At 30.1% G+C, this 19,160-nt stretch overlaps 1 protein-coding gene across 10 annotated transcripts in view; it reads right to left on the bottom strand.

The window, feature by feature from the left end:
- LOC120770074 (mucin-19) overlaps positions 1-19,160 on the bottom strand; it is a 387,036-nt gene that overhangs the window by 14,624 nt on the left and 353,252 nt on the right. For 8 of the 10 annotated variants that reach the window (XM_040097212.1, XM_040097209.1, XM_040097208.1 and 5 more), the window contains one exon: positions 15,269-15,460. In XM_040097212.1, coding sequence (XP_039953146.1) covers positions 15,269-15,460 — 192 coding nt within the window. The remainder of the gene's footprint in view (positions 1-15,268; positions 15,461-19,160) is intronic. The other 2 variants (XM_040097213.1, XM_040097207.1) reach the window with 1 other exon arrangement.

A 19,160-nucleotide genomic window follows, 5' to 3' on the forward strand; every position in this document is an offset into this window, starting at 1 on the left:
TTTTAAATAAAGTTCAAACTTTTTCTTTAAAGAAGAAGGAAATGAATTTTTTTGTTAACAAAAAGTTTAAAAAATAAATATAAAATATAAATATTTTTATATATATATTTTTTTAAGATAATTTTTTTTTTTAATATACAAATTCTTTTTCTTTTAATTAAATGAAAAAAGGTAAAAAAAGAATATAAAAATGCAATTGTTTTCAAAATATAATAAAGTTCTTTTGAAAAAACTTTCCTATTTTAAATATTTTAGACTTACATTTTTCTTTATAAAAGTAAAGGTAAAACCGTTATAGAAAAGATAAAAAAAATTTTGTAATAAGTTTTTCCATATATGAAAAATATTTTTTTTAAGATATATTTTTTTCAAAAGGATAAAAAAAAACAAAAATAAATGATTTTAACGATAGTTCACAGTTGCAACTAATCCGCTGTTACACTTTGTTTTCTAAATAAAACGTATATGATTTGTTTTATTTATTTTTCAGTGTTTTACAGTTCCTAATAAATTTTTTTTAGCTAATTGTATTGGAATATTTTTTACTTTAACTAATTTTTCTTTTATTTATATTTTTCGTTTTTCTCTTTTTTGTCGCATACCTACCGATGCATCGTTGCAGTTAAAAAACTGTTTAGTTGTCGAATTGAAAATATAAATAATAACAATTTTTTATAGTAAATATAAATACAATGCTTTTGTGTTTTTATGAAAAATATGTTTAAAATATACCTCTTTCTATTTTGGTTTTAATTTTTATATATTTTTTTTATTTAAATAATATATATATATAATATACTTTTTTTATATTTTTTTCTATACAAAATATATAAACATGTATAAAATATATATTTTGTTTATAAAATATGTGTTATTTTACAGTACGTAATTTTTAATACTTTTTTACAATATTTTTTTTAACCCTTTCTAACAAATACCTAATAGTTTAATATTTTTGTATTTCAAATTTCTTGTTTATTTTGACAATATTTTTTTCAGAACATTAAGCTAACAAATATTTTTAAATATTCAATAATCCATTTCTGTTTGCATATAAATCCAAATGTTATAAAAAAATTGGTGCCAAGATGGACCCATTGCGCGCAAGTTCCTACTCTCTCTGCGTTCAGGGCCAAACTATAGTTATATTTGTGATGTTTACTTTCAATGGTATTTCTGAAAAATATTTCTCAAGCTCCACTTAGTTTATTTGTTCATAATCTGCAACAATGCGAGACAATTTTTAACTCGAATTATACTTTTGCAACTTTCCATTTATATTTTCTTTTTGTTTTTGTTCAGTGGTATACATTATTTTTATTAAACACAAAGCAAAAACTTTGAAAATACAACATCTATACTAACAGACTTAATTTATGAACTAGCAGATCACTTCATTTGTCATACCACTTGTACCGCTTGGGGAAAGCGGTCCTCATATAGACGATATGAATTATTATTTATATTCAATTCCGCACAGGATCGTTTGATAGGGAGCCAACTGGGAGAGTTGAGCCGCGTTGCTTTTCTTTTCATGACATTGACTCCCTTCCGCGGCCTAACCTCGCATATTAAGTTGCAGCCTAGCCGAACGGGTTGTCGCACACCATCGACTTTTCTCTAATATTTACATGTTACATTCGTGACATCTGTTACACGGCATGTCTGAATCAAATAATGTACAAAGAGGCGAAATTTTAATTTTTATTATTTTTTAAATAAAATAACATTTATTGTCATTTAACTGTAACAATTACACATTTTTTGTAGAAAACTATATATTCTGTAAAGTGCTGGTACATTATTTTGTTCTATATTCTATAGTATTCCAGTGCACGCTATGTAAAGAATTTCTTTTTACGCCTTGGGTCACATTGCTGGTGTTATATTAAGGACGTTAGCTTTTTTGAAAATATTATATAGCCTATATTCACCGGTGAAAGAATCAAGAATTCGTCAAAAAGTTTCAGTTTCTCTTTCCTCTTTATAATATTAGCATAGATTAAATCCGATAAGTAATCGGGTAAACAGTAGGTGGACTTTTTTACTCAACAAATCGGAAGGAAAATTTTCAGACTGATTTGCTTAGAGGTCTGTGGAGTACTTGAAGTGTTCCGATTACGAATATGAATCCAAAATTTTGAATCATGTGCAGCTGTTAAAATGAAATGGTGGTTTGACCCCTACACCCCTCTACAACGTAAAAAATTCTCCGTGTTAAGAAATTTGTACTATCATTTTCGGTTTTAGCCACCCAAAATTAGCAAAAAACAATCTCTAACAGCACAGTCGCAAAATGACTGTAAGCTAGTGTTACTAGTTAAAATGTTGTTGTTGTTGCATATGAATACTTATAACTATTCCATATACATATATGTGGCAACCCCATAAATAATAATTAATTTTTAATTCTCAATGCAACCATGCGTTTTGACATTTTGTTTATCCTTTATTCTATTCTATTTTACGTAGTTTTGATATGTCAATAAATCTTCCTTTGTCTACATCAACTGTCAAGCAAGTAGCACGTGGCTTCAATCGCATTACTACATTGATGACCCCAGACAAAAAAAGATATTTTTAATACGTTTAAATTCCGAAAGTGATTAAACCGAGATCATCGGCGGATACTAATAGCGACGTGAAACAGCTTCCACTGCAAAATACTCCACCACGAAATCTTCTACCGGCGATGTCTGAGGTAGAGGTCTGAGTAGAAAAAGGAAGATTTATTGACATATCAAAACTACGCACAATAGAATAGAATAAAGGATAAACAAAAGGTCAAAACGCATGGTTGCATTGAGAATTAAAAATTAATTATTATTTATGGTGTTGCCACATATATATACATATATATAGTATATCTTTTCACTTTCTTACTTATTTGCGCATTTTATTATTATTGTTGTTGCGTACAAACTTGGTACAGCAAAATTTTATTTTAAACAAAAATTTTCACATTATAAAAACGGGAGTTTGCTTTGCGAAACCTCATAGTCCGTTTATCTGCGCGAAAAAGAACTTACTTACTCTTGAACAACAAAAAAAGGTATAACAGTGTTACTAACTCGCGGCCAACTCGAGTTGCGAGCTTAATCCTTTTAACACTGCAATTTACAGCGCATTCATTTCCGCCGCCCTACCGCTAGAGAACAAGTCGCCCACTTAACCCAAGCTGTTGGTGTGCCAGTGCTAGTTACCGCGGCTTATTTATGAGAGTTTTAAAAAACTGGCTTAGCATATTTATAGGCGCAGTCGCGCTAAGCGTACAAAAATTCGAGTGGCCACGTAGCTTAGTGTATACCGAAATAGCGCGCGCATGGTATTTGTGTTAGAGCGCTAGCAATATTCTTGCTTTTAAACAACACTGTCTGTATGTGTGTGTGCACGAGTATGTATGTGAGTATATGAGTATGTATGTGCGCGATATTTTTGCGTTAATTTGCATTTAAATGGCTTAAAAGTGTTAACCCAGCGTTTAACTCTCTGCCAAGCAGTGACCCGCGCGCACTCCTGTTAATATGTTATGTGCGGATTAATTTCGCTGTTGCTGTACGCCCTCGAGTACGCTGGATGTCGGTTGCCTTTCTGCAGTAAGCCCTTAACGTATGTGTGTGCGCGCACACACAGCACGTGGCAAATCTTCCACGTATACATATATTTTCGCGTTTCAGCATCAGCGGCAGGCAACAGGCAACTCGTTCTACATTTCCTTTCGCATGCGACACGCTTTGGGCATCGGAAATTTGTGGCTTTTTTGGTTAATTTTACGCCAAAGGCGTTGAGCCGTCACCTAAGCTGTCCTCACGCGCGATTGTCAGCCCCTTCACTTAGTCGCCGTCGTGTAGGTTACTTTGCATAGGTGTGCGTGTGCGTCCTTATTATTTGGTTTTTGGATGATTTGCTTCATATCTCAAGGCGCTATAAAGGCAAATCACATTTGCGGCAATTGTACGTGATTTTTTCTTCACTGCGGTGCGTCATGCTAAATTTGGGTTTGAGTTGGCTTTAATGGAATTTTTATGTGATTCTCATTTTTTGGTATATTCGGCTTTACTTGAAATTCCGCTGCTGTATTTGGGTCACTTCCGCCTGCCGATAAAAGGTCGTTGAAATGTTTGCCTTCGGCACTTAATTTTCTTGTAATTGTTATTAGGTATGCGTATTACATTTTGTTGGTGCATTCGTATTTCATTAGCGTTGTGATTATATTTATTTTAAGATTTTATTTTGCTTGGTTGTCGGTCGACCATTGAACAGAGTACGACGCACGTGACGTGTATATGTATATATGTACGTATGTATAATTTTCACAGCAAAACCTTTAGTGGTTTATTTTTGTTTTAATTGTAAGTTTTAATTATCTGTGTTGATGTGTATAGAATCCAAAAATATGTTGTAGCTTGAGTAAAGTGGTGTGGAAGTTTAATAAAAAGCATTGTGTGTGTTTCTGTTGCTTTGCTGAACATGTTGTTTTATTTATGCAGACACAATTTTGCTATATAAATTATAGCAAATCAAATATTCGTGGATCTATGTGTTTGTGTTTTTGCTTTTTTTTGAGCCTATTCTTTCATAAAAGCAGGATAAAATGTGCTATAAAAATTATAGCCACTTAATTGTTTGTAGATTTGTATTTCAGTTGCTGCGAGAAAGCTGATAATTCATTTAACCCGGGAAATTATGTGCCTTAAAATTTATAGCAACTCATATATGGGAAACTTTAGGGTTTTTATTCATTTACACAGCAATTTGTTGCTTTTAATATGTTCATAGCTTTAGCTTTAATAATTATAGCACACTTATATACATATGTTTATACTTTCTTGTTTTGCTAATTTCAAAATTTTCACTATGAAGTATTAAATAAACTTAAGCAACTTTATAGCATACACTTTAGTAATAATTGTATGACAAATTTGATATGTATTTGTATTGTTGCTACTGCTCACATTTAGTTACAATAATAGTGATAACATAATTTAAATAAATAATGCTTCGAACAGCCAATAGTGTATTTGTGATGCTTTGTAGTTCACGAGCTCTGTAGTAACTAAGAGTATTTATTTTTTTATCTTTGGTTTTTTATGCTAAAACTTTGTTCAAACTTACTATTCTCAACTTGCTAAAATGTTTTTAAAACTCTACGATATATTTTTATATTTTAAACTAATAAAGGGTCTATATAAACAACTACCAGCAATGTATTTAAATATAGGACTTAAATTCTTAATATATCAAAATATATTAAATATATTTTTATATAAAATCAATTTCGAATATGGAGGTTATGCTGTTTATTTTACTATTTTTCGACACATTCTTTATATGCAATTGTTTATTACAAATATTCAACTAAAACGAAAAGAACTAAGTTAAATCAAGGGAGCAAAGCCTGTTGTGGGGCAGCGCTGCATCGGGGTAATGTAAGCGTATAGGCGTTTTGACACAAAAACAAGTATAGAGGGGCATATAAATGCAGGGAAAATAAACGTCACAGTTTAATTAAAATTTATAAAAAATAGATTTAAAAAATAAATGAACTAAATAAGTAACAAGGGTTCTCAATTTTGAGTAGGATTTCGCTAAAAATTTTGTAAAAATAATTTTGGGGATTTTGTTGCATTGATAGTATGTATATTTCTTGTTAATAATATGTATTTTTGTGTATATTCATATATTCATTTTATGCCATGAAAATTTGTATAGTTTACTACATTATTTTGCAAAAATGGTGGGTATAAATATATTGTATTTAAATAGCAAAGCAGGCTAGGTAATAAAGTGAGGCAGCTAAAATTTTTTCGAAAGAAAAACATTGCAAAAACGCTAAGCAGTTTTAAACAGGCCAAAGAAGTAACTGAAATTGTGTAAGGAAATGGAAAAACAATTGCTATAAAAAGGCACACAAAGGCTTGTAAAAGGAATTTTTTGTATTGTAATTCATATGCTTGAACAGAAAAAGAGTCAATAAAAAATATAATTAATTTTTCGAAATTTCTACCTAAATGGATATTAGTTCTATCGAAAGTTACTTACAAAAATTATTTGCTATAATTTGTAGAGATTTTTGCTAATTATATTTTCCACTATTTTATATTTATGAATTTTGAAATAAAAATTAGAACTATTGAAAAGATTTTAGTAATAATTTAACCATAACCAATAAGAAAAACTTTTAACGCTATAATTTTCTGTTGCTATAAAAGTGTGACTAAATGAACTATAATTCATAATGTTATTTATTAAAATTTTATTATTTTAGGTTTCTCTGCACCTAAGAACAGGATGCTATAAAATTTTCCGATTGGTTTTTGAATTGCTTTTAATTGCTTAACTTCCACAAATTTAACAAATGTTTATTGTGACAGGAAGTATAGTTTTTGCCATACACTTTTTCAGCTATAATCCTATAAAATTACTACAAGTAATAACAATTAATATAAGAACATAAATTTAAGTAAATAACTTGAAGTATATTGAAATAGTCAATTTTAGTGGTTTTCAGTACAATAATTGCACATTGTTGAATGAAATAAAAAATATATTTTTATATTTAATAAACTTTAAGGAAATTAAAATAAAATTTTGTATTTTATGCAACTTGCTATAAAATTATAGTAAACTGAAAAATATGCAGAACGCCTAACTTTTACTTGATAACATGATTTAGTAGCTAAAATTTGCAGATAATTTTTAATATTACAAAAATTATAGCACACTTCGAGAGTAGTATGGAAATATTATGTTATAACTGGAATATCTCTATAGTAAGCTTTTATAGTATCAAAGATAAAATAAGCCACAATTTAAACTAAAGCTACAAGATTTTACAGCTACCAAAGTTCCTATAAAATAAAAAAATGTGTTATTATTCCAAACAGTATGCGTTCTAATCAACAAATATGTTTGTAAATCGTCCGTGTAAAGTTCAACGCCCTCTTCAACGAATGTTGTTGCTTTGTTTTAGCTGTTATTGCTAAAATTTGCTCATGCTGTTGTTGTTGTTGACATTTATATCGCATTGCAGCGTGAAAACGGAAATCCCTTTAGCATGCCACCTGAACACGTGCACATATCACAAGCGTACATACAGGAGTCCAAAGACGCAAGGCGTAGCGTTACAGCGACAACAACGAACCGTTAAGTCGCAAATTACAATAAAAAGTTTATTTATTGCTGCTTTGAACATACGTTCGTCCGCCCAGCAGTATCCGTTCGCTGAGTACATTCTGCGCATAAGTACGGTTACGTTTATATGTGTCTATATCTGTATGTGTTGGAAATTGCCTAAAATGCTGCAATGATTTTTCATACGCGTACGCGCATATTACGCGGCAATTACGTGCGGCATATAAATTCCAACCGAAGCAATTAAGCGCGCGCCGGCATTAAGTGTTTGCGTGGCGATACAGGTGTATAGTACATACATATATGCTGGTATAACTGCACATATGCATTTGTGTATTTATATGGTATATGTATGTATATGCTGTCTGGTTTGACTACCTTTGAAGTCACGGCTATAATTAGTATATATATTTAAGTGTATACACATATATATTTCCATGTATATAAGCCTCGTTGCATATGTGTTCGGCCACCGATGTGCTATAATAAATGTTAATTTACCAAAAGCGAAAATCAACATTTATTGCCTGCGTAAAACGTTGGCGCACTTATGCGTACAACAAAATCAACAACAACTAACGGATATGTGCTTGCATATACGTTTACATAGTCACATGATTGTGCTATAGACACATACAGAGTGTCAACAGCTTGTGGCGTATACGCTATGCCATGGCGCCTGAATTTATGCTTTATTTATTTACCTTTGCAAAAGTTGAGCGAAACTTCATTTTGTTTGTCGACAAAATGGTGGAAGCCATTCACACAAACTGCAAAGAGTTGATAAAATCTGCATACTTACGCACACATGCATATTTATACATTCACATATGTTTGTATGTGAGAGCTTATGTGGATACAAGCGCACCATAATTGCTGCTATTAATGCGAATAATGCAGTTCAATTAATGTAAGTGATAGTTGAAATTTTATACCCCACACATACACAAACTCACTTCCATGTATTTGTGTATACATATGTGCGGGTTAGCTTGAAGTTTGTACATATACATATGCAATTTAGCGCGCTCGACATGTATTATCATTTTAACTGCACTAAATTATTTATAGCATAATTTTCGGCGTTGGCGCGCATATTTTGCAAATTAGCCGCATTATTATTATGTGGCGTATACCGCTGTTGCGCAGGTGGATGTGAGTGTAATAAATTGTTGGTGCAGGCACATTACTAAATGAAGTTGGCGTTTAAGAGCATGAATTTATTTTGTCTTTGTGTAGTAAATTTCTGTTGAAAAGTAAGAGCATTTGAGCTCTATTTTACTTAAGTGATTGTCTTAAACATTGTTTCTATAAAGTGAGAATTTTTTCAATGAATGTTTCAGTATTTTGTGGAAATTGGTATTTGTGTTAGTTTTTTGCTATAAAACCTTACTAAATTTTCGCAATAAAATTGTAACTTAATCCAGAAACAAAATTCAGAGTTTCCCAAAAAAACTATGAAATTTCTTCAAGTTATAATTACGATTATAGCTGTTTTAACAATTATGTTCCTTTATATATGTACCTCCAAAATTTATAGCAGTTATTGTCTCTAAAAACGGAATACATTTCAATATATAGTAAGCTTATTAAATCTTATAAAAACAAAATAATATTAAACGTTTTCCATATAAAAGTTTTTCCTATAAAAATTATAGCAACAGCTTCATAGAAAAATATATTATTCAATAATCCCCTATTAAATCCTATAAAATCGAAATATTCAACAATCTTCTATATACATACATAAAGATTTTTTCTTTAAATATTGTAGCAAAGGTTTAAAAAGCTTAATACATCGTGCAGAGTTGCACTCATAAAATGTATCGAAAGATTTTAATATTGTAGCAAAGGTTTAAAAAGCTTAATACATCGTACAGAGTTGCACTCATAAAATGTATCGAAAGATTTGCTTTTCATATAATCGCTTACGCAGGAAATGTTACACTGATCATTCTCAACAACTTTGCCTAAGAAACTTTTGGTTTTTTTTTTTGTTTCCCTGTAAATCGGTCGGCTCTAGTGTAACTGCAACAAATTGTTATCGGAAGTATAATATTGCGATCCACACAAGAAAATCGAATGATAGCTTTCCACATAAATATAGCTATTGAAATCTCTTATAAGGGGCCTACAAGAGCAATAGTTTCCTATAAAAATCTAATCTTAGAAATATTTACGCTTAAAATAGCAACCTTCTACAAACTTCATAGCCTCTATTATTATAGCAACTTCCTATAAAAATTATAGCAACTTTAAAATACCGTATTACATTTAAATTGTTTATGCTACTGGCGCTAACCCAAAAATGTATAACAACTATTCCCCATAAAAATTATAGCAACTATATAAACCTTTATTTACTAAAGAAAAATATTGTATACCCGGTTTACCTAATTTCATTTTAAACAAAAAGTTCTCCCTATTTTTTCTTAATAAATATTTTTTTGCTTTGTTGGGTATACCATAAAACCGAAGACTTTGAACGATATACATATCTAGTATTTAATAAAATATTAAACCAGGTAAGTTAAATAATTACGTAAATTAAGATTATCGAATTTCACTTATTGCATAAATACTAATTATTTTATAATCTAAACTGCATAATTAGCTAATCTGCATACATACATCTATATGTATTGTATATAATATCTATAAATAAAACATTTTTGACTTGCTTATAATCTTAACTAAGTAGGAAAGAAACAAGTAGGCATTCAATAAACAAATACGCAGCTGCAAAATAAACTTAAATTAAGCAGCTGACTGCCGAAAAATATTTGTTCAGAAAGTAGATATCATAAATTATTGTGTGAGTGGAGCATAAATTGCAAAAAAATAAAAAAAAATCAAATACAAGCATTTAAGTCACAGAATAAAATATTTGCTCTTCGCATACATACAGTTTTTTCTTATTTATAGTTAATATTTGTGTAAGTAAGCATTATTTAGTGTTGAGCATTTACTTAACAAGCATGAGCACAACAATAAAAAAAACTGTTTAAACAAAACGTTAATTTTTAAATTCCTACGGCGTGGTTGTGTAGCATTTCCTTAAAATCTTTAATACATTAAATAAAGAAAGTCAAATACTCTGTTGTTTGAGTTGCTATAATAATTATAACATACTCGGAAGGTGTGTAAAGCTAATTAAGCTTGAAGTTTTTTACTACCAATGTTTGTATCAGGTGACTGTGAAAATATTTCACTTATTATTAAAAAAAAAAAAATATTGGCTCGGTTTGTAAAAACGGAAAAAACCTTTCTCAGTAGTTTTATTATTTATGCCAAGTCACCGATTTTTTTATTTTGTTTGATGTCTTTAATTAAATTATTTTATTTTGTTTGATGTCTTTAATTAAATTATAGCAACTTTATGTTGTCCAAAAGTCATTAAAACTTTTATTTACGGTTAAAGAATTATTTTCTGTAAATAATGAGTTGCTATAAAATTATGGCAAGTTTCTAGCAAAACAAAAAAAGTATCTCATATGTATTATGAGTTCATTGCTGCTTATTATGTATATATTGTAGAGAACTGACTAATTAAAAATTAAAAAGTTCGTTCCTATAATAAAAATTTTGTACCAGAAACAACCTACAAAAACTTTTTTCAAGTCAATACTGAAGTAAAATTACAGAATAGTTTTATTTGAAAGAAGGAGTATTTTAGTAACGTTACAGCGGCAATCATGAGCCAATTAATTTCCATATTTTCCATATGAAATAAAATTATTTGTTTTGTTGCTTTAAGGTGTAAAGTTTCATGGAAATTTTATAGTCACCTAATAACCCACAACAAAATTATGTCACTTTTTTAAAGGTAAGCTTCGCATTCTTTTATGCGACGAAAAACCCTTTATAACAACCACACCGCAGTTGTAATTTTCTTCAATTTTCCTCTGGGAAACATTCCTTTTTTTGGATAAAAATGTTTCTTTGAGTGTATTATAGTTGGTATGCAATAGTTTAGTATCAAAATCAATAAACATTCTTATTATTTATAATTTATAGAAGAGAGAAAAACAAGAGAAATCATAAGAAATGAAAATAAATGTTGAAATTATCATAAATTTATAAGAACAATATAGCCATACCGCAGTAGCGACAGCAGTGGCGCGCGTTTGCGCCGCTTTTAATTGTGCCTGCAGGTGCAAGGGGGGATGAAAGTAGCGGCATGGATCGCGCGTGCAACGGCCCTTCACGGCATCCATGCACACCGTTATCGAACCGTCATCGTGCCTGGCGACGCTATCCTGCGGATGCGCAAAGCGACACTCCGACTCGGCGCGCTTGCAGGCGCCGCGCAAGTATTCACGGCAAACCTACAACAACAAAGCGTAGCAGCACACCATTTGCGCATTCCACATATTATTTGAGTGTTTTTGTTGACGAATTTTAATGCATTTTCAATAATTTTTTTTCGCCAGCGTGCGCCGTTGACGAGTGTGTGCGATTTCCAAATCAATTCAAATTCGTTTGCATCGTTTTGCCATTTTTTATGGATTTTCGTTGCATATGCGCAGGCGTTGGTTGTTGGACGCGTTGTAGGATTTGGCAATTTGGTTGTTGGGCGGTAGTGGTGAGTTGGTGGTTTTATTTTTTTGTTGTAGTTGTTGTTGGTATTGGTGTGATTGTGGCAGCGGCGGCAGTGGCGGCGGCAGAGGCGTTGGCGGCAGCATTTTGGCAGCAGTTGCAGTTGCGTATGCAATTTGTTGAAATTGTTGTGGCGGTTGTTTGTTGCATTTATTTTTATTTTTGTTTGGTGATTGTGGTGGTGGTTTTGGTGGTGGCGGTGGTGGTAGTTATAATTTTGTAGGTGTCGGTGTAGTCGAAATTGTTGTTGGCGATTGTGGTAGTGTTGGTGTTGGTTGTTGTTGATTTTTTTTTAATTTTTTGTTTTCATATATTGTTTAATTTTTGGTGGTTGGGAGGAAATAATGGAAGGAAATTATTTTTTGAGTACAATTGTAGGCATTTGTAAAAAAAATTAAATTCTTTTGTAGCAGCAAATATTGTGTTATTACTTTTTAAAACACAGCGTTTATTTTTGTAAGTACAATTTTTTGTTGTAAATTTGCATGCCAACTTTGTTAATCAATTTCTTTTCATACTTTTGAAACACAATAGGGTTGCTGTGAGTTTTAGCGCGTTCGACGGCTTGTTAGGAATGGTTGCGGTAGCAAATTATACACGTACTGTAGTATAATTTTAGGCGCTTCAAAGCTGTAATTTCAGTTTAGGCACTTAACCGTTCGACGAGCCAATTTTTGCCTGAGCTTTACAGATTTATGTATATAATTTTTATAATAAATACAATCGCAGCGAATTAGTTGCATGTTTGCGAACACAAAAACGATAACAAAACGTTAAGAAACACAATAACGACAAGTGACTGGCGAAAATATATATATGAAGCATTCAAAAAAAAAATAAATAAATAAATAAAATAAAAAATATAAACATTATATTAAATATTTAAAATATATAATTTATGTTTTAATAAAAAATATTTTTTGTTTTAATTTCTGAATTTGAATAATATTTTATTAACATTTTCTTATTACTAACAATTAAAAATGTATAACTAATTTTTCAACAAAAACTTAAAATAAATTTCGATACTTTTGATTTCTGACTTCAAATTTCCTTAAAACTAAAAATTAAAAAATGATATTTGTAAATTTTTGATACTTTAAATAAAAATAAAACTGCATTTTTTAAATATTTGCTATTTTATCAAACAATTAAGGTTGCTAAATTAGTAAAAAAAAACAATACAAAATTCCAATCTTCAATATTTACGATTTTAATTATAACAAATATATCAAAATATTAAGAAAAAAACTTTAGTGAAAAAACTCTCTTATAAAAAATGTATTGCCGCTGTTTGGAGACTTATTTTATTTAGAGAGTACCTTGCGCTTTTGTTTGGGGTGTGAAGTGAGTGGGGAAACGCGCGCAGAGCAAAAGCAAATTTCACATTATAATTACTTTGGGCAGCAGAGAGCGCAGCGAAAGTTTAAACTATTAAAAAAAAGCTAATAAAAAGAAACTAAGGGCTCGAGAAAGACCGTGATTGGATAATAATGCAACGTTTTGCAAAAAAAATTTAAATAAATATAAAAAAAATTTGTAAATTTTGCGGACGAAGCTTTAAAAGATAAAAACTTACGAATGTGTGATCAACTTATTTATTTATTATTATTTTTTTCAGTAAGAAACTTTAAATAAAATTCATACAAAGTAATCCTGTCGTTGGTAAATATTATTGACAGAAAATATTGTATTTTTATGTTCTGTATAATTTCAAATTAATAACACAACAACAGATAGGAATGAAACGGAGTTTATATTTTATATGTAAATGCTTTTTATTTCAAAAGAAAAGAAAAAAAAAGAACATAATAAAATAAAAATAATTTAAAAAAACTATTAACAATATAAAACAAAAAAAGTAAATAAGCGAAATAAAGGTAGTTAAAAATAGGCAAAATACTTACAAGAAAGCACTAAGAAATAAAAAAATGAAATTAAAAAAATAAATATTCAGAATAATTACATTTTATATAAAAATAGTAATACGCATAATTATTATTATCATTATTTTCCGTTTATTTTTTTAACAAAACCGTATGTCTGAAGTCAAACATATTATTTATTTTCAATAATACTATGATTTTTTTTATAATAAGTTTAGCAAACTTTAAGCAAATTTGTTTATTTATAAATATATTTTTATGTAAATGAAACTCATAAATGCAAAATTTTTATTCTTTTTAATGTTTGCAGTTTGCTTAGGCATTTGGATAACAACGAGGTGGTTTAAAAAGTATATGCTATAAAATTATAGCAACTACAAATTAATTCCGCTTTAATCACAATATTTGCCTATGAGCATATTGTTAGAACAAAGTTGGACATATTTTAGTTTGATATAAAGATTATAGCAAAACATGTAAACTGATTTATTTCGAATTTTTGACATATTTGTGCACATGTGTATTTATATAAGCCAGAAAACAATGTAGGACCAACTGAGTCATAATGCGCTCAGTTTAAACATTGAAATTTTAATATTATGAAGAATTACAACATTATATTTATGTACATATGTAAATACATACATATGTATTTAATATATTAAAATTGAAAAGTTAGAATTTATAAAAATATCGTTGAATTATTATATTAGAAAATAAATATTATTTGCCGATAAAAAATTTGCATACACACGTGAAGTTAGTTGCTATAAAAATTATAGCAGAATCATTTCAGATGAAAAATTTGAAAAGTTTTGTCAGTAAGTATATCTAAGTTATCACCTGATTACGAATTTAAATTCCCGATAAAATTAGTTGCTATAAAAATTATAGTAAAACCATCTCAGCTAAGAAATTTAAAATTTTACTATAAAAAGTGTCATCTAATAACGAATTTGAAGTCACCATAAAATAGTTGCTATAAAAATTTTAGCAAAACCATTTCACATGAAAAATTGGAAAATTTATGACAGAAAGTAATTATAATTTTTCATTCGGAAATAAGTTCATTGTACGAGTTAAAACTTGTTATAAAAATTATAGCACAATCCGTTCAGTTAAAAGCTTCAATAATTATTATGATAGAAATTCCTTATAATTCGTTATCTGTTATAAAAATTATAGCACACATTTTTCGTATTATAGTAAAAAAGCTTTAAAACCTTAGTCAGCGCATACGATTTTGTCACAGTTTCATTTAAATGTATTTAATTCAAAAAAATTAAAACAGTTTTTATAAGTTATAAATAAAAATAATTTAAACGCACACAACATATAACAATAACAAAAATAACACTTCATGCTAAAACAATTTAAAACATATTTTATTAATAAACTATAACAAAATAAGTGTTTAAACAACTCATTCAAATGAAATTGCAGAATAAAAGTCAAATTTAAACACTCAAAACTTAACCTTAAAATTAGTGTAACTGTTTATTTGTTTGTTATTTGCTTCTCAAAACAAACAAACAAAAGCATTTAATAAATTATTAATAATATTTTCATTTTGTAAGTTTTTTTTATGTTTCTAAGTATACTAAAAGCAGAAATTAAAAATGAAATGGCTTGAAATGCCTTGGACTCACCTCTAATCGATCGGATCGTGGGATTTTCTGCTGTGCCACTTGTACCGTTTGTGGCACCACTTGACCCAACTGTGTGTGATCTGGTCCGAGTAATGCAGGCACTAAAGTTCCAGGCGCATAGTATGGACTAGGGTACGGATTGGCCGGTATGCCGGTTAAGTAGGGATTTGTGGCCTGTGAATAAACAAGAGGCTATGAGATTAGCACGAAAGAAAAAAATGAAAAGAAAAAGAGAGGGAGAGAAAGAGAGAAAGATAAACAACAATCATTTTGGGGCCCAACTGAAAAATAATTACTACAGTAGGTATCTTTTTTTAATATTTATTAACAATAATTTTTAGCTGCTTATGAATAACGTGTGTGACTATTTCACATATTTACTGTTAGTTTCTACCTCAATTCACTCATAATGCAATGATTTCCGATGAGTATTGGATTAAGTTTTAATGAAACGACACGAGGAAGCCGGGTGGAGGAGGGGCGAGATGAATATAAAACAATAATAAATAAAATATTGTAAAATAATTTTGCAAATAAATTTGGAAAAATAAAAAATTAAAAAATTAACTGAAATTATCGGACTAAAATAAAAATGAGATAACAGATAGCAATAAGTAAAGCAAACTATATGAAGTGATAACTAAAATGTATTTAAAAAACGGCCTATACTTATAGTAAACATACTAATGCATATTTTGACATGAAGTTTACAAGGTCTGTCGCAAAAGAAATAGGACTGTTAAAAAAAAAAAAACAAAAAATTTATATTTTTCAAAAGTTATATTTTTTTATTCAAAGTAGTTTCCTTGTGCTTCGATACAGCGTTTAGCCCGGTCTATTAGCATTTCAAATGAGTATTTAAGGTCATTTTTCGGAATGCTCTTGAGAATATCGGTCGTCGCCTTTTGGATAGCTGAAATGTCCTGAAACCAGTGTCCTTTCATGGGCAAATGAAGTTTTCCAAATAAGTAAAAATCATAGAGTGCCAGATCAGGTGAGTAGGGTGAGTAGGGTAGATGATTAATGGTTAATATGGAGTTTTTTGTCAAAAAATCAGTGACAAGCGTCGGCCGATGACACGGCGCATTATCGTGCAACAGGCGCCAGGACCCTGCCTCACGGTATAGTGGTCGAGCACGACGAATACGTGACAAAAGACGCTTCATAACACCAAGGTAAAACACAGCATTAATCGTTTGGCCAGGTGGGATGAACTCTCGCTGTACAATACCCTCGGAATCGTAAAAACAAATCAGCATTGCCTTTATTTTTGACTTTTGAAGACGACCGACTTTTGATCGTCACAGAGGTCCTCACGACCTTCTTGGAATCGCTTAAACCACTCATGCACATTATTACGGGTTAGGCACTGATCACCATAAACTTTTTTCATCATTTGAAATGTTTCAGTAAACGTTTTTCCAAGTTTAAAACAAAATTTAATATTTGCTCTTTGACCGATGACCAAAAGCTGCAGTCACTTTTTGATCGATAACATCGATTGTAGTTATCCAATTGTCTTAAAATTTTTACGAAATGTCAACAAGAGATCAAACTTTTTATTTCATATACCCACCAATAGGTGGCGCCATCGGAAACAGTTATATTTAAAAAGTTCTGTTTCTTTTGCGACAGACCTTGTAGTATAAATATCATGAACAGTACTACCAACTTACAGAAAAAAATACCGATCCGAAAAACACGCGAAGTATAAATTAAAAATTCACCTTTCAATTTGATCCCAGTATATGTATATGTATTATATATCAGCAAATTTGAATTTTGTGATTGTATAATGCGAATCTTACAACAATAACAGCTACATAATATAAATAACTAAAAATCGGTAGCCTCCATTGTATATACATATGTATGTACGTTTGTCTGTACGAAAATAAACAAGAAATATTGAAAACTGGTAACTGGTAGAAATGTTACTCATACGCCATAACCAACATATAGACAATTCCTCACCAAATGAGCAAAGCACTTATACGCCATATAACATTTACTCAACTTCTCAAAAAATTAGCAAAGTTTCTTCTATAAACAAATTCATAATTTTAAGCTATTTTTAATACAGTAGATATCGGCTGTATGCAATTGTTACAATGTAAAAAAAATTTTGCATACAGGCGGTAATTGCAAACAAGCGGTATTCGCTTATATGCAAATTATATGCATATACACAATCAATTCGATGTAAACAAAAAATTGCACACAAGAAATAGAACATATAAATTTATTCAGTGTAACTAAAAATTACATTTCACTTCAGTAAATTCATTTAATTTGAAAATTCTCAAAATTTACTTTAAAAAATCTGTTATTTTCTTCTAGCATTTCTGTTTTTCAGAACTCTCAGGATTAAATTTTCAATGTCTTCAAAATCCTCTACGGGATCTATATTGTTATGGAAAAAATAGTCACGCAGCTAATCTAAGCTTAGCAAGGCATTTTTCGTTGAGGGGTGTTTAATACAAGTATCAGATTGCGCGAACACTTCCTCATCTTCAATAGAATTTTCTTTGACTGCCAATACATACGCAACGTCTCGTCCGGCATGGTTCCGAAGCATACAAGTTCATTATCGCAGTGTATGTATTCGTTATCAAGTGTGCACCATTCATAGTTTTTGGCCTCAGTGGCTGCAATCTCATCTGTAATGAATTCAATGTTGTCTATGCCTGCCTGAAATGAACAATTTTTTTTAAATTTGTACCATCTTGAACACGACCTTTTTGAAACAATTACTAATCGTTTGCTGCTTAACAAAGTTCCAAGCACGATTTGTATATTTGATACCATCCAAAATAGTGAGAGATTTCAGGAATTCAACTATAGATAGACCCTTCTTCAACACACAAATTTGTTTGTTTTTTATTAAGATTTGTCGATATTCCATTTTAAATGAGTGGATGATACTTTGATCAAGTGGCTGTATAAGGGCAGTTGTATATTGTGGCAAAAACTCAATCGTAATGTTTGAGAATTTCTCATAAGTATTGTGTCAAGGAGCATTATCAACAATCAAACATATCTGCTTGTTATCTTTTTCAAGATTTTGATTGAGATCTATTAGAATCATTTCCAAATAACACTCGTCATCCAAGCACTTCTATTATTATAATATGGCAGCGGTGGCTGTTTTCCTTTAAAGGACCGTGGTTTAGCCGACTTTCCAATGCAATATGCACCTTTATATGTGGCGGTTGACTTTTGAATCCCTTTGGATTCTCATACTTGCCTTTGTAACTTCCATTTGGCAACGCCTTAAAGTACAGCCCGGTTTCTTCGGCATTAAATATACAATTCGGTTAAAAATTTTCAAGGATATGAGGCAAACGGTTAGTAGTGAAGACTTCTGCACTTGCTGCGTTATTTTCGCCAGCTTCTCAGTAAATCTTGAAGAAGTTATGAGCATTTCGCTGGCACCAACGCTGCAACCAACTACGGTCTGGCACACAACTTTTGTTTAATTTTAAGGCTTAAAACAGATTAAAATTTGTACGTATCGATTCAATTTTGTTGAAAATTTTTTGCATAAATGCGATATTTGCATATAAACGATTTGCATTCAAACAACCAAATTCATACAATAAATCCGTGTATAACGCGTTAAAATATGAAAATTTTGCATATAACCAAAATTTGCATACAAGCGGTTTGTCATATAACCGATATCTACTGTAAATAAAAAAGTTCCAAAATTTCTATAGCATATTTTCATATGTGCAAATATTTAATTAGAATTCTGTATGACTTATGTATAAAAAAAATTTAATTACAAAAAATAAAAGTCATAATTTCTAAAAATAAAGCTGTCTTCGTGAGCTTTTAAAGCTTTCAATGTGATATAAATATGTAAAGTTCAACTTAGACACACATATAT

Source organism: Bactrocera tryoni, chromosome 3 (genome assembly GCF_016617805.1).
Source record: "Bactrocera tryoni isolate S06 chromosome 3, CSIRO_BtryS06_freeze2, whole genome shotgun sequence".
In the NCBI taxonomy this organism is placed as follows: Eukaryota; Metazoa; Arthropoda; class Insecta; order Diptera; family Tephritidae; genus Bactrocera; species Bactrocera tryoni.